The sequence below is a fragment of the Periplaneta americana genome, chromosome 11 (assembly GCF_040183065.1).
Source record: "Periplaneta americana isolate PAMFEO1 chromosome 11, P.americana_PAMFEO1_priV1, whole genome shotgun sequence".
NCBI classification, from domain to species: Eukaryota; Metazoa; Arthropoda; class Insecta; order Blattodea; family Blattidae; genus Periplaneta; species Periplaneta americana.
Window position 1 is genome coordinate 19,838,382 of NC_091127.1, and position 22,428 is coordinate 19,860,809.

General features: G+C 37.0%; 1 protein-coding gene across 2 annotated transcripts in view; it reads left to right on the forward strand.

Annotated features, from left to right (window-relative positions):
• svp (COUP transcription factor 2) overlaps positions 1–22,428 on the forward strand; it is a 603,390-nt gene that overhangs the window by 111,220 nt on the left and 469,742 nt on the right. For both annotated transcript variants that reach the window (XM_069839116.1, XM_069839117.1), the window contains exon 2: positions 8,711–8,860. In XM_069839116.1, coding sequence (XP_069695217.1) covers positions 8,711–8,860 — 150 coding nt within the window. The remainder of the gene's footprint in view (positions 1–8,710; positions 8,861–22,428) is intronic.

Sequence of the window (22,428 nt, forward strand, 5' to 3'; positions counted from 1 at the left end):
AATTTCCAATTTTTATATTTCCATTTCGTACAATATTCCCGTCACGAGTTATAATCATATACTTTATCTTTTCGGGATTTACTTCCAAACCTATCTCTTTACTTGCTTCCAGTAAAATTCCCGTGTTTTCCCTAATCGTTTGTGAATTTTCTCCTAACATATTCACGTCATCCCCATAGACAAGCAACTGATGTAACCCATTCAATTCCAAGCCCTCTCTGTTATCCTGGACTTTCCTAATGGCATACTCTAGAGCAAAGTTAAAAAGTAAAGGTGATAGTGCATCCCCTTGCTTTAGTCCACATTGAATTGGAAACGCATCTGACAGAAACTGACCTATACGAACTCTGCTGTACGTTTCACTGAGACACATTCTAATTAATCGAACTAGTTTCTTGGGAATACCAAATTCAATAAGAATATCATATAATACTTCCCTCTTAACCGATTCATATGCCTTTTTGAAATCTATGAATGACTGATGCACTGTACCCTTATACTCCTATGAAAATTAGTATGTGTGAAACACTGTCCTTCTGCTATAAGAAAAAAAAAATATTTTTACGATTTAAAAAAATTATTTACATTTTCTTTTTTTTTTTTTTCAAAATTCAGTTCACTGTGCAATAATGATGCGTTTCCCACATAACTCAAAATCTATCCAAAATTCTGTGATGAAATTTGTTGTGTGTATTTATGCATGTCATATCTATAATATGATGCAAGATCACTTCTGTACCTTTGATAGATTGTCTGATAAAAAATAAATTCATTTTAAAAAATGGTCAAATATCAGTATTCTGTATTACACAAAATAAAAAAAAATAGATTATTTATTAAGGAATGTAGTTGAAAGAGCGAGAACATGAAACAGTTAACACGTTTTTGAGCTATGAGGGAAACGCTTCATCACTGCGCAGTGAACTACCAACATTCTGAATTTTGAAAAAAAAAATATATATATATATAATTTTTTTTTAATCGTAAAAATATTTTTTTCATATAGCAGAACAGTGTTTTATACTCGTACATAGGCCTACCAATTTTCATTATTGTACAAAATACAGAAATGGAGGAAAAAAATGTTGAATATTTCCAAAAATTGTACTGCTCTAAGCTGTACCTAACCCCTTAAAAAGTAAGAATCGGGCAGAAAGATGTGTTGTGATTAGACGTGTAATGTTGGGGACCGATTGCAAAATAGCATTCCGTCACCATTTCTCCATTTCGTCATCATTTCATAGCATTCTCCGAGCGCCAGCTGGCAACGCAAGGAGGGGGCTGGCCTAGGGGCAAGGGGGAGTTGCCTCCTCGAAACCTGGGTAAGCAGCGAACCTTAGTGTAGTCAACCGGTTTGGGTTTGGGAATGCGCCTAGCTTGAGGGTTAGCGCAATAGATCGTAACAGGTCGCAGTGCTGGGCCATAGTGTCCCCCTCATGTAAATTCTATTTCATACCACCACCACAGCTACCACCACCAATAGGCTGTTATCACTATTATTACAGTTTTTATCACAAGTATTACTATTTGAGGCTGTAAATCCAGCATAATCTGGTTCGAAGAAGAAGAGAAGATTTCTATTTTTTCATAAGTTCCAGATACTGGGAAGCGAGAAGCCTCATGTCTCTGTTTACTTTTCAGTTCTTTAAGAATTTAAAAAGCAAAGAGATGCGCTACCACCTTTACTTTTTAACTTCGCTCTAGAGTATGTCATTAGGCAAGTTCAGGATAACAGAGAGGGTTTGGAATTGAACGGGTTACATCAGCTGCTTGTCTATGCGGATGACATGAATATGTTAGGAGAAAATCCACAAACTATTAGGGAAAACACGGAAATTTTACTTGAAGCACGTAAAGAGATAGGTTTGGAAGTAAATCCCAAAAAGACAAAGTATATGATTATGTCTCGTGACAAGAATATTGTACGAAATGGAAATATAAAAATTGGACATTTATCCTTTGAAGAGGTGGAAAAATTGAAATATCTTGAAGCAACAGTAACAAATATAAATGATACTCGGGAGGAAATTAAACGTAGAATAAATATGGGAAATGCCTGTCATTATTCGGTTGAGAAGCTTTAGTCATCTAGTCTACTGTCAAAAAATGTGAAAGTTAGAATTTATAAAACAGTTATATTACCGGTTGTTCTGTATGGTTGTGAAACTTGGACTCTCACTTTGAGAGAGGAACAGAGATTAATAGTGTTTGAGAATAAGGTTCTTAGGAAAATATTTGGGGCTAAGAGGGATAAAGTTACAGGAGAATGGAGAAAGTTACACAACACAGAACTGCACGCATTGTATTCTTCACCTGACATAATTAGGAAATTAAATCCAGACGTTTGAGATGGGCAGGGCATGTAGCACGTATGGGCGAATCCAGAAATGAATATAGATTGTTAGTTGGAAAGCCGGAGGGGAATAGACTTTCGGGGAAGCCGAGGCGTAGATGGGAGGATAATTTTGAAATGGATTTGAGGGAGATGGGATATGATAGAGACTGGATTAATCTTGCACAGGATAGGGACCGATGGCGGGCTTACGTGAGGGCGGCAATGAACCTCCGGGTTCCTTAAAAGCCAGTAAGTAAGTAAATGATTTGTATTGTTATCGATAGGCTCGCGCCACACGTGTAGTGAGTTGTGATACTCTCTCTAGACCTATTCGTGGAAATGTTTTGGTTCAGAACTGACCCAGCAGTAAAGACAAAACGGATCAGAGTCATCCATTTTCTTGAAAGCTTTCTATATTAATTCCATGGCGTCGTACATGCAAGCTAAATGAAAACCACGGATGTGTTCAAATCCCGTTTTGCTGGTGATATTCGTTATCGCTGTGATACCCTGTGTTGTCTCAGGTGCAAGCCCGCCGTCATGTCGACGCAATGTTCAGAAGTCCCACGGTGTGTCCATCTGCTCCGTCTCAAGTTGCGGGGCACCCGGTAGCGAGCTCGTAGCGTAGCGCACGGCTAATTCTGTATTACACGCAGACAGCGCTGATGTTAAACCACGTAATAATCGGTTCACAGATGAGCTGCAGCACGACTTGCTTCCATATGGCAGATCGGCGTGTTTCCCGAATAATCCGTTTAACAGGTCATTGCTCAGGAGTACACCGGCGCACTTTCCTCGTCTTCCTGCTCGCTTCTTTGTTGCCATGGCCGCACACCTTTCAGCTTCTGGAGTGTAAGGGGGGGGGAGGTCTTTACTTTTTGACTGAATGTAAGATAGTAGACTGTAGTTTTCCATTGTTGAATCCTAAGACCACGGCGGTACAAGTTTGGCTCAGCCATCGTATTCTTGGTAGGAGGGGGAATAGTATTTGTTGGGGTAATTACAACCAACGGCTCCCTTCTTCTTTTTACTCTCTTCTTTCTATTCCTTAACATTTTTGTCTTTGTTACTTTTTTCTTATTGCTCTTCAATCTCTTGTCCACTTTCCTCTCTTCCCTCATTTTTTGCCTTAATTCATTTAAATAATAATAATAATAATAATAATAATAATAATAATAATAATAATAATAATACTTACTTACAAATGGCTTTTAAGGAACCCGAAGGTTCATTGCCGCCCTCACATAAGCCCGCCATCGGTCCCTATCCTGTGCAAGATTAATCCAGTCTCTATCATCATATCCCACCTCCCTCAAATCCATTTTAATATTATCCTCCCATCTACGTCTCGGCCTCCCTAAAGGTCTTTTTCCCTCCGGTCTCCCAACTAACACTCTATATGCATTTCTGGATTCGCCCATACGTGATACATGCCCTGCTCATCTCAAACGTCTGGATTTTTTAAGTTCCTAATTATGTCAGGTGAAGAATACAATGCGTGCAGTTCTGTGTTGTGTAACTTTCTCCATTCTCCTGTAACTTCATCCCTCTTAGCCCCAAATATTTTCCTAAGCACCTTATTCTCAGACACCCTTAGCTTATGTTCCTCTCTCAGAGTGAGAGTCCAAGTTTCACAACCATACAGAAGAACCGGTAATATAACTGTTTTATAAATTCTAACTTTCAGATTTTTGGACAGCAGACTGGATGATAAGAGCTTCTCAACCGAATAATAACATGCATTTCCCATATTTATTCTGCGTTTCATTTCCTCCCGAGTGTCATTTATATTTGTTACTGTTGCTCCAAGATATTTGAATTTTTCCACCTCTTCGAAGGATAAATCTCCAATTTTTATATTTCCATTTCGTACAATATTCTGGTCACGAGACATAATCTTTTCGGGATTTACTTCCAAACCGATCGCTTTACTTGTTTCAAGTAAAATTTCCGTGTTTTCCCTAATCGTTTGTGTATTTTCTCCTAACATATTCACGTCATCTGCATAGACAAGAAGCTGATGTAACCCGTTCAATTCCAAACCCTGCCTGTTATCCTGAACTTTCCTAATGGCATATTCTAGAGCGAAGTTAAAAAGTAAAGGTGATAGTGCATCTCCCTGCTTTAGCCCGCAGTGAATTGGAAAAGCATCAGATAGAAACTCACCTATACGGACTCTGCTGTATGTTTCACTGAGACACATTTTAATAAATCGAACTAGTTTCTTGGGAATACCAAATTCAATAAGAATATCATATAATACTTCCCTCTTAACCGAGTCATATGCCTTTTTGAAATCTATGAATAACTGATGTACTGTACCCTTATACTCCCATTTTTTCTCCATTATCTGTCGAATACAAAAAAATCTGATCAATAGTCGATCTATTACGCCGAATAATAATAATAATAATAATAATAATAATAATAATAAATAATGTTTTGTCAGAACAAAGATACGTATTGATTTTTTTTATATAATACCTCTCTAGCACCCCCAGAAAGGGTCAGTTACATGCTCGTGGTCAGGGACATTCCACATAATGCTAATGTTAGGACATTTTATTGAATAACAGAGTAAGAAGTAATAAAAGAAAAAAAGAAGAAAAAATAAATAAAACATATACAGTCTTACTAATAAACCGTGTATACTTTTTATACGAGACTTATGCAGAGTTGAGACAGAAAACGTTACTAATAAACCATGCATAAGCGATGGATGTATAAACAGGCTGTAACTATACAATGGGAATTGCTTTGCAGTAGTTATATACACGAAAACCCTTGTTTAAGCGTTGTATATAGAGAAAAAATGGCCGCCCCTCTAACAGCTGTTCGTATCGACTGTCATTTTATGATGAAGGTTTCCTTGTAACCACAAAAGAACAAACCAAAGATCATAGAATTATTAGAATAATATTGCTGTAGCTTGTACTCTTTGACCAAAATGTAGTGTAGTAATCGATTAGAGCCAGTTATACTATCGATATTTAACACGCCACACTAGAGCGCTCTACCGGATGCAAGAGAGAACCTCAGATATTCTATTACCTTTCGTAACGAAATAATGACGAAATAATGACGTAGCTGTGTAACAGTTATACTGTTATACACGACGTATGTAGTGATTATTAGTAAGGAATTTACACACGACTTATAAACGAGCTACTCATTGTATAAGTATAAGGCAGTTAAACGTCTGTATAAAGAGTTTTTATTAGTAAGACCGATAGTAAATAATATAAAGTGCTCACATTAAAACTAAATTATTTGTCCATCTTAATTAAACTATGGTATTCACTTAACTTTAACCCTTGCTTTGTCCATTTTTAATAAATGGCACTTGGCCCACTATGGCTTTGAACCCTTCATTATTCACGTATAAAATAAAATACAAGCAAGTCCTTTCTCAGTAATATCTTGTCGCATTCACTCCGCACGAAATCCATCATTTACTACAATGATGCACAAATATAATTTATTATAAGAAAATTATAGAGAAAAAAGAGTCTGTGAAAATTAATATACAGGATGAGGCAAATGTCGCATCATACTCATAAAAATTAATGTAAGCGCATTAATATCATGAAAACAAATTATGCAATTTTGCGCCAATAATTCACTGGTGCAGTTTAAGGTTGTTATAGATAATCGAAGTTTTGCAGGTTGGTAACGAAACAAAATACAAACAAAACAAACTAAAATCTCTCGCCTGGCGTAGCAGACAGTTGCCATGTGGTTAGTGTTACTTCTTTGTAAGTGGTATCAGGGTTAATGACAACTCTACTTCCAGCACGGTGGAGCTCTTCCCCATTATGCTAAAGATGTTCGCGTTTTCTTGAATGAAATTTTAATCTTAAAGTAATAGAACTGCGAGCAGCTATCGAAATGCCACCACGTTCACCCGATCTCCAGTGGATTTTTATCTGTGGGGTATGCCTACGGTGGAAGAGACGCCTTTGAGTTTTTGAACATGATATTGAGCTGCCTTTTCAACAATTTGAACACAAATAATATTTAAATCATGTAAGTAACTATCGCCGAACATAAATGTAATGTAAAGTGTAAAGTAACTTTTGCGCCACCCGGTATTTTAATAGCTCACAATTATAGCACCACAACTGGTAGAAATTTCTACCATATGGATTCCATTTCTAGTTCTGCAATGGCAACATACTTCATCTACATATGATCTAATTTTCTTAATGATATGGCTGTATCTGTTCCCTTCTATTTTGCTGTGCCGAGGTTACAGCATTTCACTTTGTTTATATTGCGATCATAATGGACTAGTATAGGTGACCATACGTCCCGATTAATCGGGATAGTCCCGTTTTTGGGCCTTGAGAAACCTTTCCCGATTTTTTTTTTCAATAAATATACTCTTGTCCCGATTTTTGGCGTAAGTTTTTAAGTTACAAACTTTATACAAGTTTGCCGGTAAATTTTACCCATAATACTGTGATACTGTCGACATGAAAGATATTTCTCTATGCTATAGTTTGTATCTATTGATGATGGAAATTTTTAGGTTGGTACTACCTGTTTTGTTTATCGATAGAACGATAGTATTCGAAATTCTTTTTACCGTTTTTTGTTCAGTTGACACGTTCAGCTAGGATTTTAACTAATTTAATGTGTTTTTATAGCGAACATCAGAACTGTTTTACTCCTTGTAATAATGCCAAAGAGCAATGTAAATTTACAGAAGAGCTTGAAAAGAAATTTCCTTGTTTCATAGACACGGCAAATAACTATTCAGCTGAATATAACTGCAATGATTTTTATTCATATTTGCTTGCAGAACCTGAGTTGCTGAATGCAATAGGAGCTTCTGTTAAGTATGACTGGAATAAAGAAAGTAAACAAACCTCTTTAGAAGCCTAATTTCTGACTTGAGCTAAATATTAATAAATCTGAAAGTGCATTTAATTTCTTTTTATTGCTATAATACTATTTTTAACAATTACATTTTGAAATTATTAACTTTTTTCCTTGTTTTAGTGTTATTCACGTTTCATTTTGGTGTGTGTATCCGAATTATGATTAAATTTTAATCAAACACATACTGGATTTTGGGGGGAAAAAAAAAAAAAAAAAAAACATGATGTTCCTCTTTTTCCCTAAAGAAAGTGATTAAAATCCCACTTTCACTTCAAGGAATTATTTTCACCCTAGACTAGTACGACTCCGTTGTACACCTCGGAGAATTTAAGAAAATATATTTGAAACTTCCTACAGGCAGCCTAAATTTCATATAGACAAGAAATTATTGAAGAAATTTCCGACCTGTTCAACTTTTTCTGCACATTTGCATGGCAAGGTCTTTTAATTGGGAAGCAGACGTGCAGTTCTCCAAATAGTTCAGGTGAATTCCCATTAGGAAAGTCCAGGATAACAGAGAGGGTTTGGAGTTGAACGGCTTACATAGGGCTGTTTGTCTATGCGGATGACGTGAATATGTTGGGAGAAAATCCACAAACGATTAGGGAAAACACGGGAATTTTACTGGAAGCAAGTAAAGAGAGAGGTTTGGAAGTAAATCCCGAAAAGACAAAGTATATGATTATGTCTCGTGACCAGAATATTCTACGAAATGGAAATATAAAGATTGGAGATTATCCTTTGAAGAGATGGAAAAATTCAAATACCTTGGAGCAACAGTAACAAATATAAATGATTCTCGGGAGGAAATTAAACACAGAACAAATGTGGGAAATGCCTGTTATTATTCGGTTGAGAAGCTTTTATCATCCAGTCTGCTGTCTAAAAATTTGAAAGTTAGAATTTATAAAACAGTTTTATTACCGGTTGTTCTTTATGGCTGTGAAACTAGGACTCTCACTTTGAGAGAGGAACATAGGTTAAGGGTATTTGAGAATAAGGTGCTTAGGAAAATATTTGGGGCTAAGAGGGATGAAGTTACAGGAGAATGGAGAAAGTTACACAACACAGAACTGCACGCATTATATTCTTCACCTGACATAATTAGGAACATTAAATCCAGACGTTTGAGATGGGCAGGGCATGTAGCACGTATGGGCGAATCCAGAAATGCGTATAAAGTGTTAGTTGAGAGGCCGGAGGGAAAAAGACCTTTAGGGAGGCCGAGACGTAGATGGGAAGATAATATTGAAATGGATTTGAGGGAGGTGGGATATGACGATTGAGAATGGATTAATCTTGCTCAGGATAGGGACCAATGGCGGGCTTATGTGAGGGCGGCAATGAACCTCCGGGTTCTTTAAAAGCCAGTAAGTGAATTCCCATTTAATTTTTCTTATTCTTTCACGTGTAAAACAGCTCAGGTCGCATTGTCTCTATTTCTGTCTGTCACTCTCACCTCACAAGCATAATGTGCGCTTCTGTTCTCAGGTTGCAAGAGCTTCTTCAAGAGGAGCGTCAGGAGGAACCTCACATACTCTTGTCGAGGGAACAGGAACTGTCCCATCGACCAGCATCACAGAAACCAGTGCCAGTACTGCAGGCTCAAGAAGTGTCTCAAGATGGGCATGCGGAGAGAAGGTGGGTGCACGGCTATTAATACCAGTATCATAGTCCATACTCTTTGATGTCAGGCTCGAGGATATAATCCTCTGTCTGCCTGTTGGAAGTATATCGGGTTACAACCCTTCCCGTGACGTAGATGATAGCTGCTTCTTACCTCAATTATGCTAGAAATTTAATCTGATTTCTGCGACGCTTGCTGGTACACTTTTATCTCTACTGCTTGTACCTATTTGTCGTTCATTTTTCAAGTGCTGATTATCTGATAAATTGAGGTTGGTGTGTTCTGTTCATTTGTCTTTAGAATATCCACCTGACATCACTAATAACGGGGTGAGACGCTAGTTTATGAGGAATAATATGACACTAATATTATATGTGAGTCACTGTTGAGTCGTCTCCCACCCACATGAACCAATGGAATATGAAGACATTCGTTCCATTACAAACAATAAAGATACGTTCAAATCTGGCTTTCAGGTAGAAGCTCCCTGTGAAGCAGGCTTGAATAATTTCAAGGGAAACATTGTTCCGGAGCCGGGTACCGATCTCGGGACCCTTCGCTTAGGGCACGAATGCTCTACCGACTGAGCTCCCTCAGGAACTGTACGGTGAAGATGTCGTGTATAGTTTCTGGGGTAGCTCAGTCAGTAGAGCATTCGTGCCCTAAGCGAAGGGTCCCGAGATCGGTGCCCGGCCCCGAAACAACTTTTTCTTTGAAATTCTTCAATAAAGATACGTGTTACTGCAAAATTGAACAATGTACGAGTAATTTATTGATTTTCCCCGTACCAGGAATAAATAACTCTCGTTTACAATCAAATACATCTCTATTATAACACCGGTCTTCAGTTACTATCAATATGAGAGGGCAGACAAGTGCAGACATCTTGCATTCATGGTGTTTCCAGCATTCCTGTGTAGCAAACTTATGATTTAAACTAAGAAAGGAGTGAATGCAGATGAAAGAAATAACACTACTTACAGAAACATAGTAGAATGGAAATATTTTTTTAAAGAACACCAAAAGGCTACTACTTATACAGGATGTTTAAAAAATACACGGAAAAATTGCAGGATTGAATTCCTCATATGTAGAGCAAAAAAAAAAAAAGTTTATATAAACATGGATTCGGAGATTCTTAATTTCTGAGATATCACACTTTGTTTGAATTTCCTGTAATGATACACTCTCTTGATTAACTTACAAGAAATGTTCGAAATGCCCACTCTCTGCCATATTGCAGGCATCTGCTCGTCGCCTCATGAGTTACTAAAACGCTAAAAAATGGCTGTCGTAAGTAGTGTTTGATCCCTGGATATGCAGAGTTAGACTAATTGTTTGGCCTCCACGCTCACCCTATCTAAACCGTTTTACTTCTTTGTGTGGGGTACTTTAAGTTGTTAGTGTACATGACTGCTATGGAGGATAAAGCAACACTTCGTGGGAGAATTGTGACACTTCTCATGCAATACGCACAACGCCTGGCAATTTTTAGCGTGTTCGTAACTCGATGAGACAAGCAGAGGCTGCAATATGTTAGATGTGAGCATTTCGAATATTACTGTAAGGTAATCAAGAGAGTTCAACATAACAGGAAATTCAATAAATCATAAATCACGAATTTCCGGATCCATGTTTAGGGTAAAGTTGCCTAATTCCGCGATACTCCTAATTCCGTGATACTTTTTTTTCACTGAGTGTTACGGGGTTGGATATTTTGCTAGGAAGTTCACCGAAGAATGCACTCTTTCGAGAAAGATTTCTGTCGCTAAAGTAGAACGGCAAAGCTTTGTCTGACATTCAATTTTAAAAAAGTATCACGGGATTAGGGGTCTCACGGAAATACGCAACTTTACCCTATAAAACCTTTCATTCTGCTCTACATATGAGGAATCCAACCCTGCAATTTTGCCGTGTATTTTTGAAACATTCTGTATATTATGTATTTTTTACACTACTTGAGAAAAAATTATTCTTTGTATTAAAAGTTATTGTTATTAAAACTATATTTATTTTTCAATGAGAATTCTTTAATCCTGGAGCACAGAATACTACGTTAAGCTTATACCGATTTAATTATACATATACAGTCTTACTAATAAACCGTGTATAGTTTTTATACGAGACTTATGCAGAGTTGAGACAGAAAACTTTACTAATAAACCATACATAAGCGATGGATGTATAAACAGGCTGTAACTATACAATGGGAATTGCTTTGCAGTAGTTATATACACGAAACCCCATGTTTAAGCGTTGTATATAGAGAAAAAATGGCCGCCCTTCAAACAGCTGTTCGTATCGACTGTCATTTTATGATGATGGTTGCCTTGTAACCACAGAATAACATACCAAAGAGCACAAAATAATATTGCTGTAGCTTGTACTCTTTGTCCAAAATATACTGTGTCCATCGATTAGAGCCAGTTGTACTATCGATACTTAACACGCCACACTAGAGCGCTCTACCGGATGCAATAGAGAACCTCAGATATTCTATTACCTTTCGTAACGAAGTAATGACGAAACTATGACGTAGCTGTGTAACAGTTATACTGTTTTACACGACATATTATGTAGTGATTATTAATAAGGAATTTACACTCCACTTATAAACGAGCTACACATTGTATAAGTATAAGACAATTAAACGTCTGTATATAGAGTTTTTATTAGTAAGACCGATTACTGTAGGCTATATTAGTCCCACGCCGTGGCGTCGCGGTCTAAGGCATTCCGCCTAGGACTCACGTTATGGAATGCGCGCTGGTTCGAGTCCTCATGGAGGAAGAAATTTTCTCATGAAATTTCGGTCAGTGTATATGGGACCGGTGCCCACCCATCATCGTGATGCACTTTGGGAGCCACGATAGGTAGCGAAAATCCGGTTCAGCAAACCAGCTATAACGGCTGGGGGGATCATCGTGCTAACCACACGATACCTCCATTCTGGTTTGATGATCGTCCACATCTGCTTCGGCATGTGAACGTGAGGCCAGCAGCCGGCTGGTCTGACTTGGCCCTTCAGGGCTGTAGCGCCATGGATTTACTTTTTTTTGTAGCCTATTAACTGTTCTACGTCAGTTTTTAACTACACATGTTTTTGTTGAGAGCAATCGTTAGTAGAGTATTGTGTAATGAAAACGCATAGGAAAAGGAAGAATTTACTTCAACAAATCTGCTCTTGAGATTTTTCTAGAAAAGTACAGTACCTGCGGCAGGTTTCGAACCTTGGTCTCTTTTTGAAGAACCATCAATTGTTGACTAGTACGGCAGAGGTGCCCCTTTAAGGGGACACTCAACTTAAAAATTGCAGAAAAAGTGTCATAGACGTGAAAAATTAAATTTCTACACTAATTTACGTGACAGAACTAAATCAATATGCAGTATTCTTCCCCTATTCATTGAGAAGTCACAGTCAAATGCACAAAGCCAAAAAATAAAAAATGATAATTAAAAGTGATATTTCAATTAATGATTGATTAAAAATTGAAATATTTTTTATTTTGAAAAGTATTGGATCTAATGAGCTGAGATTTTGCATGTTACTTTCCATGTGTATATTAAACTTTTTCTCCAAATTTGAAAAAGATTGGTCAAATAGGAAAAAAAGTTCCAAAATATAGTTGAGTGTCCCCTTAATACGAATCCTCAGGATGTACTTGCAAAAGGCCGCTATAATCTTGCTGAAATGTAAACTATTGCTCAGTCTCTGTTGCTGCTGCTGCTTTTGGGAAGGTGAAGATGAGGCATCAGGCGTTACTTTGTGAACCCGGTTTGGGTTAAGTTGTAACAATGTTCTGTCAATGAACTTGGTTTGTGTGGGAGGAACTGTACACCGCGCACGCAATCCCGTCTTGCATTCTGCTCGAGATGACTGGCACTAAACCCAGCAAGCAGAATCGCTCTGTGTGAGTGTGTTACGGATTGCACGCCAATCTGCCAGTGATCGTGAACCCTACGTTGAATTCCTCGTCATTATGTTTCCAGATGTCGCTTTAATGAAATAAATGGAAGACCACTATTTCGTGAACCAAGAGGAAGATCATGAAGGAGAGACTTCAATGGAAGTCCTAACTTTTCCGGGGTAATTTGTATTTACAAGCCACTATCTTCAATGCAAGGTGCTTGCCATATGCGTGGTTTTGTGGTTAATAATAATAATAATAATAATAATAATAATAATAATAATAATAATAATAATAATAATAATCTGCGGGCTAAAGCAGGGAGATGCACAATCACCTTTACTTTTTAACTTCGCTCTAGAATATGCCATTAGGAAAGTTCAGGATAACAGGCAGGGTTTGGAATTGAACGGGTTACATCAGCTTCTTGTCTATGCGGATGACGTGAACATGTTAGGAGAAAATACACAAACGATTAGGGAAAACACGGAAATTTTACTTGAAGCAAGTAAAGCGATCGGTTTGGAAGTAAATCCCGAAAAGACGAAGTATATCATTATGTCTCGTGACAAGAATATTGTACGAAATGGAAATATAAAAATTGCAGATTTATCCTTCGAAGAGGTGGAAAAATTCAAATATCTTGGAGCAACAGTAACAAATATAAATGACACTCGGGAGGAAATTAAACGCAGAATAAATATGGGAAATGCGTGTTATTATTCTGTTGAGAAGCTCTTATCATCCAGTCTGCTGTCCAAAAATCTGAAAATTAGAATTTATAAAACAGTTATATTACCGGTTGCTCTGTATGGTTGTGAAACTTGGACTCTCACTCTGAGAGAGGAACATAGGTTAAGGGTGTTTGAGAATAAGGTGCTTAGGAAAATATTTGGGGCTAAGCGGGATGAAGGTACAGGAGAATGGAGAAAGTTACACAACACAGAACTGCACGCATTGTATTCTTCACCTAACATAATTAGGAACTTAAAATCCAGACGTTTGAGATGGGCAGGGCATGTAGCACGTATGGGCGAATCCAGAAATGCATATAGAGTGTTAGTTGGGAGACCGGAGGGAAAAAGACCTTTAGGGAGGCCGAGACGTAGATGGGAGGATAATATTAAAATGGATTTGAGGGAGGTGGGATATGATGATAGAGACTGGATTAATCTTGCATAGGATAGGGAACGATGGCGGGCTTATGTGAGGGCAGCAATGAACCTTCGGGTCCCTTAAAAGCCATTTGTAAGTAAGTAATAATAATAATAATAATAATAATAATAATAATAATAATAATAATAATAATAATAATACGCGAATTAGTTGCTACCAGATAAGATCCTTCCCAGTGACTTCTTTATTCACAATTTTCAGTTTACATCTCCAAACTTTCCACACCTGTAGAGTAACTATTAGCGTGTCTGGCTGTGAAACCAGGTGATCCGGGTTCGATTCCCGGTTGGGGCAAGTTATCTGGTTGAGGTTTTTTCCGGGGTTTTCCCCTCAACCCAATATGAGCAAATTAATTATGAGTGATTCAATATAATTTAATTGCCTTTTATTGCCCTATTTTTGTTCTTTTAGAGACTTTTTAGGCGCATAAAATAACATTTTTAGTGCCTTAACTTCCGATGTCTAGATATGATATAATGTGATATATTCTTTACATGTAATGGTATACCTCACATTTCTCGTTACTGTAATTTCAGTGTTCAACCAAATTTTAGTTGAGGTGTGTTGTGGCAAGAAATTAAAACCTAATCTTCAAAGTAAAGGCCATTAGATTCTGTAATCTTCAGCCACCTTTCCATTATCCAGTGATAATGCCAGTTTCTGATTTTTGATGCGAAGTTTTGGCAATTTTTTCCACGCAGGAAGTAGATCGAAACAGATTGCAATCTGAAGACGCAAGATTAGCACTATATACCTAGTGTGATAGCAGTTCCTAGATTTTTTTCCATAGTTGTCGAGCGGTATGGGGTCTCGAATTGTCCTGTTGCAAGAGAATTCTATTCCTAGTATCTATACTGTTTTCGCTGTAAGAAAAATCCTAATGTAAACACAAGCACGTGGCTGTCATACCCGTGATTGGCTCACAGTCGAAACACTCACACGACGCAGGAAAATATAGTTCGTATTTGGAAACTATCATCTTGTATTATTTGAAAATAAAAAATTGAATTCTAGTTGTTAAATACAGTGAAACATATAACTTCACTCATATGTAAAACGATATGTAAAAGAAAAGCTACTTTTATATTTTGTTATGTACTATGAACGCGGATGAATACAAACAGTAATACTGAGATAGTCTGTTCTTGTAACAAGCTGGCGTCACTTGAGCTCGTAGTTGTTCACGTAAGCACGTGGTACTGAAGTATGGCTTCTGCATCCTCGGTGTGTGTGGTTATTAAACATAAGAGTAGAAACCCTCTCAAATAATTTTAAATGTATATAATAAGTTATGTGAGTTTTAATTACAGTAATTATAAAGTAAATGTTTCCTAAGCAAATGAATGCATAGTAGTGAGGTTAGGCCTACTTGACGAGTAACGGGAAATGTTTAACATGAAACAGAATGTACAACAGTAGGCGGGAACATGTACTGAGAATCTATGGCGCCGAACAGCGGCCAATAAAGCCTCACTTCAGTCACGTGCTATTGTTTATATTAGGATTTTTCTTACAGCGAAAAGATTATAATACCATGTACCTCTCTCTCAAAAAATACTGAACTCGTTCTAGCTTCTTAGAATAAAGATCCGCATCGACTACACGTCCGTTTGGAACAAACTCCCAGTGAATCACACCTTCGAAATTCCATCAGACAATATTTTGGGGCTGAACCGATTTTGTTTAACGGCGACATTGGTAGAATAACGGGGATCTGGCCACTGTTTTGAGGTGTCAGACTGCGGTAATATACCCATTTTTCATCACATGTGACAATTCTCCAGATAAATCTATCACCCATGGGATTAACGATAAGCTGACGACAGATATCCGCTCTGCGTTGAACCTATTGAAGTGTCAGTCCGTAGGGTACAGATCTACTACTCCTGTATGATTTTCTAAGCGTTTTAATGTGGCGATGTATTGTATCTTTTGAAGCGCCGAGTTCTTCTGACAACTTACGAGTACCTACACTTTTTTGTGTGGATTTTCTTCCTAAATCTGTGTGTATTCTCAATATACCATACCTTCGTTCTTCCAGGACGTTGTAAATTTTTAATGTCACCATCTCCTTCATTGAAACATCATTCTGACAGAGGATAACATGTCCGAAAATTTAACACAATAAACGGTACGCCATTTCCGTAGTTTGCGAAAGCAAATAGTCGCATATGCCGCACAAAATTATTAAGTAGGGATTTGTGTGTAAGTTGCTTTTATCTTTCTAAAGCAAGAAGATGATACCAGTTTACACTAATGATCCGTCAATCACAGCTTAAGGGGGGGGGGGGAACTTAAAAATCGAAATTTTGTTTTTAAATCTAAAAAAATAAAATAATGTTTCAGTTTTGTTTTAAGCCCTTCAGGACGAATTTAAAGGGACCAGCGCATGGTGAAGCTGCAGCCCTTTAAACTGACTCTGCTGTCATTCTCACTAATTTTAGGCTACTTTTCATTCAGTTCATATTTCGCCCTATTACGTACGAGAAAAATGTGTGTGGTAGACCTGTATTGGAAAGAAGGATATCAATAGTATATATAATATACATGCTGTACTTTGATACTCATTTTCTCGATTTTACAATATTCACAATTTTGTAACATTCAAAATGCTCTAATGAATGAAGTTTTTCTCCAATCTCAGTAAATTTTTCACAGAAGTCCACAAACGCATGTGAAGCAAGCTGACACACGTGTTTTCAGCTGCTATTGAAAGTATTGAAATCGCCGTATGTTGAGGATGTGATGGGTTTTAAAAAACTGAAAAATTAACAACTAAAAGGGTAAATATTATTTTTCTCAAAAAGTAATTGGAGAAATATGAAAAGCATGCGTCATATTTTGCATAAATGTCAGGAATAAATTAAATATAAATTTAAAGAAAAATTATGTAAACTTTGAAAATTGGGACAATTATAATTCAGTATCCTTGTATGGAGAGCTACCCTTGTCGCATGTTATTCGGATTAAGAGACTCAAATGGGCAGGTCACCTAATTAGGATGGAAAAACATCGAGTCCCAAAAAGGTATTTTCAGGAGATTTCGGAGGAGGAAGGCCAGTGGGAAGACCACGTAACAGATGGGAAGAGGATGCACTACAAATCCTCAAAATCCGGAATTGGAGAGTCGCACCTCAGGATCGACAAGTTTGGTGGAGTGCAACTGGGGAGGCCATGACCCGAAAACGGGCCGACGCGCCATAGAAGAAGAAGAATAATTCAGTATTAAGAAACAACAAAAATTAATTATAGGCTAAGTCAACTAATTTGAATATCAGAGTGAAAATTTGTGTATTGCATGTCCACATTGTAAGAAATATATGGTAAAAGTTTCAGATTAATTTGCGTAAAAATCTAGAAGTTAGAAATTTTACAGGCGTAACAGTCTACCACAGCAAATGATATAGCCTACAGACTATTGCGCTTGTGTCTAGTTCACATAGCAATTAAGATTCTTTCGCTACACGATAATTTTAATCGAGTCGATTAATCGATTAAATCACGATTGATCGGTTACTCTGATTTTAAAATTAATTGGTTAATTCGTTCGGCTCTATGTATGAGACTGTCTAATAATAACGCATTCTTTACTATCATCCATTGATGAAGGAAATAACGTCTTTATGCAGCGTGTACAGGCAAATCGCACAAAAAATATTGTAAAGTAGTATGTACAATTTAATTTTTGAACTTACCCACAAGGCATTGTTGAACCACAACTTCCGCTAAGATCCTCAGTTGCCTGAAGACTAGAAGGGTCCCCCGGAGCACTTCTACTCGCAGTACCAGCGCTCTGGGTTCAAAACTGTAAATAAGATAAAAAGATGCCTCTTAGGAATACCTTCACAATTCAGTATTACCACCATGAAAATATTTAAATCTGTTTTGCAGTCAGCTTTTGAAGAATTTCTTGACATGCAAACTGTATTTAACCGTCGACATTTTTTAAGTGTACTTAGTTTAACGACAGTACTTAGCAACGAAACTAAGCAATCTGACGTCTGTGATAGATACTTCATTATGTAAAACACACTATTAGCCAAGAAATAGAGATCGGTGTTCGAATACCAGCGAGTGTAATTTTATCTGTGGTGGAGATTATTGGAACAGATTTTCTGAAGACAATGTAAGCTTCCAGTAATGGGTTCAGAAATCTAGAACAAACTGAATTTTCAGAATTTAAACTACTGACAACTTGTGTCATTACTACCAATATAACAGTTATAAAATCACTACCAGTTGTAGTATTTCTCAGTACCGAAATTCGAAACGAAGTTAGCAAAAGAAAACTCAACCTGCAAACTAGAAAATCACCACAATCCACTAGCTTATGTAGTAATGGGGGGAAAAAATGTTTAGGTTTCACCCCCTAGGGTATTAAGTAAGCTGACCCGGACTATAGTGTGTGAGAAGAAAAATTTTGTGAATTCGAACATTTTCCGAAAAATATTTCCCTATATTTTTCCGGAAAATTTTCCGTCTGACCTGCTGCGTTCCCTTGCTTATACCCTCAAGATTTTCACGTGTATTGCTCATTCAGTATTAGCATTAGTCACCAGCTTATCAAAAGTATGACGCACTTATAAGTCGTCTAACCTTTGATGGCTGCATCAATACTGACTCCAAAACAATGTCACTGTCATGTTTGCTTTACCATAACATTCATACTGATTATGAAACAAGCGCTGATAAATATATTGTGAGAACTCTATTCTTACAACACTATTAGCTCCACACGTTGCTGATAATATGCGTATCATTCTCATTTTAAAATATAATTACTGGTAGTCATTGTTAGGTGAAGAAAACAATACGTATTGTATACAGTTCGCCATTCTCTTACTACGTTATACCTTCTACGATTTTCATAGTTTCCCCCAGTCACGAAAGACAAATGTCGGTTTGAAAACTTATATGCCATGATTATCACCATCTCAATCACCAATATCATAAACACGAAAAAATCTGAAATCAGTTACATAAACACAAGTCATCTACAAAACACAATAGAAACAGGAACTTCACAATATCAAAAACAGCCTACTGGTATGCCCACAGATCCTAAACCGTTGGCGGCCACTTTTCCCAATCAAAATAATCCCGATGACAAATTTCCCAAAATGATATTTTCCCAAAGACATTTCGCAAAGAACACTTTCCCCAATTTATTAATCTTCCAACTACAAAATGATTAAGGCTTAGAAAGCAAAGTTGTGTGTGGCCTATTGATTTCAACTATGTTAATATATATCATCATTTTCCTTGAATTCTTGGTATCTGGATACAATGTTGCAGGTATTTCAGTAGCCTGGATATCTTTGTAGTCTGAAGTATGCTGTTGTTATGACTGTTGTGGTCCTTTTAGTATGATAATATTTTCGTCGTTCGTTTTTTATGTCTGCTGCACAACATATGAGTCGCCTAGAATCGAAGTGCACTTTCTGCAAATTATGCAATATGGGATTAAGGTTTGTTTCAGTGCAGGAAATGTGATAAACTGGAGTAAAACTGAAATTTATCTGCCTTAACTTCAGTAGTACAACCACCCTTTGCAGTATAAATTCACTAGCTTTCATGTTTTCTGACAAATCAGATTCTTGGATGAAGTGCAGTATGATTCTAGATTACTCATTTAGTGCTCCTTGTAAATTTGAAATAGATTTCTCCATTTTTCTCGAATATTTATAATGAAGATTTCCATCGATATTAATTAACCGTCCTCTGCTGGAAGTATTAATTAATTTCGCTATTATGCAACACAGAAGAAACTACAGAAAATCTGGAATTATGTCAATGAGAAGAAACTACAACAAATTTGGAATTATGTCAATGACAAGAAACTACAGCAAATCTGGAATTATGTCAATGAGAAGAAACTACAGCAAATCTGGAATTATGTCAATGAGAAGAAACTACAGCAAATCTGGAATTATGTCAATGAGAAGAAACTACAACAAATTTGGAATTATGTCAATGAGAAGAAACTACAGCAAATTTGGAATTATGTCAATGAGAAGAAACTACAGCAAATCTGGAATTATGTCAATGAGAAGAAACTACAACAAATTTGGAATTATGTCAATGAGAAGAAACTACAGCAAATTTGGAATTATGTCAATGAGAAGAAACTACAGCAAATCTGGAATTATGTGAATGAGAAGAAACTACAACAAATTTGGAATTATGTCAATGAGAAGAAACTACAACAAATTTGGAATTATGTCAATGAGAAGAAACTACAGCAAATTTGGAATTATGTCTGTGAGAAGAAACTACAACCATTTTGGAATTATGTCAATGAGAGGAAACTACAACAAATTTGGAATTATGTCAATGAGAGGAAACTACAACAAATTTGGAATTATGTCAATGAGAAGAAACTACAGCAAATCTGGAATTATGTCAATGAGAAGAAACTACAACAAATTTGGAATTATGTCAATGAGAAGAAACTACAGCAAATTTGGAATTATGTCAATGAGAAGAAACTACAGCAAATCTGGAATTATGTCAGTGAGAAGAAACTACAACAAATTTGGAATTATGTCAATGAGAAGAAACTACAGCAAATTTGGAATTATGTCTGTGAGAAGAAACTACAACCATTTTGGAATTATGTCAATGAGAAGAAACTACAACAAATTTGGAATTATGTCAATGAGAGGAAACTACAACAAATTTGGAATTATGTCTGTGAGAAGAAACTACAACCATTTTGGAATTATGTCAATGAGAAGAAACTACAGCAAATTTGGAATTATGAGAATGAAAAGAAACTAGAGAAAATTTGGAATTACGTTAATGAGAAGAAACTACAGCAAATTTGGAATTACGTTAATGAGAAGAAACTACAACAAATTTAAAATTATGTTAACGAAAAGAAATTACAGCAAATTTTGAATGTCAATGACAAGAAACTACAACAAATTTACCGACAAAAAAAAACACGCAAGTCTACGTACACTACAAACAGTTGGTATCACGTTTATAAAATATCATATTGGGAATTATATTTTGGAATCGGAGAGAGAGAGGTAAAAAGTTATTGAGAAAAATATAATAGGAAGGCATGAAGTGGGAGTTGTGCATCTTTGGAGTATAACACCTGGGATAAAAAGGAGTGGGTGTATTGGATTGGAAAAAGTGTCCTAAAACCATCCTAAACACACGATATGATCACAGATGTTAAGTCGTGTATGTATAAACTTAACCAGTTTCATCAGTCTTATTCAAAATATATGAGGAGATCATGGCTATTTGAGGGTTAGATCTACTTACAGAGGTGGGCAGGTATTCGGTAAGGGAAAGCTGAGTAATTTCTCAAATAAGTTACATATCTTCCCGCTCCTTTTGCGATGACATAGGTGGTCCAACCTTTGATAATTCGTGTTTTCAGATATATTATTGCAATGGAAATAGTCCCGTGCAGCAAGGAATGTAGAATTTGAACGAGTGTGTCCAGATCGTGCAAGATGCTGGTCGCCGTAATGACTGGCTGTGCTATCTGCCCCGGGGGCACGTGCAGGCGACAATGAGGCGATATGGGTGTAGCGCGCCCTGCTCTGTAATTTCAGTATCTCGTGGATGCATTCCGCAGGGCTGCTCCACCGTTGTCACACCTACGTAACTACACTCACAACTGGACAATGCGCCTACGCACGTAACTAATGCAATCCAAATTACAGTGCCGAGCGTCCCAATAAGTAGTTTCGGGTAACACGACAAAGTAACAACGTCGTGAATATAAGCCAGGAGTCGTCATCTCAGTGCACTATGGTGCACGGACAGTTTGCTCGCTAGCTCAGTTCTATCCCTTAGACATCAACTGTGCAGTAGAAGGTGGGGGGAAGGAATCGGGTGATGGCAGTGGCGTCCGTTCACTTGTTCAACCCTTTTAATCAGTCTCTAATAGCCATAATAAACACAGAAGAAATCTGTACTTAATTTATTTTAAGAGGAACTGTGTAATAAGCAGGCTTCGAGACTTCGGACCCGATACAATAAGTTTACTGTGCATGCACTATAGGTTGTTAACTCGCTGCAGGTAGATAGAGATGTGTTGAGGTAACAACGTTGCTATTTAGAGTAGAGTACGGTAGTATGGGGAAACACATATGTACATTCTGAAAGTAAATATACATTACACAATGATAATGTCAAAAGAATATGAAAAGCATTTATTCTCCTGTCTTTTATAAGCATTTGTGTTTAATTATACACAGTGTTAATGGTGGAAATAAACATGTAGCAATTTCAATTTCTTCATTTATTCTATTGGTCGTCTTTAGGAAGTGCAGTTATAGTACTGAATTGCAATGTACCTACTACAAGATACATTCTCAGTATCTCAAACGTAAATCTTTTTCGGTTATCTGCCAAACACAGTTTGTACTGTAGAAAGCTGCGCTCTACGCCGCATGACGTGATAGGAGCAAAACGAAAAAAAACTTAACATCACTGCAGTCTCTAAGAGACAGTCCTTTATTCTCGGGTGACTC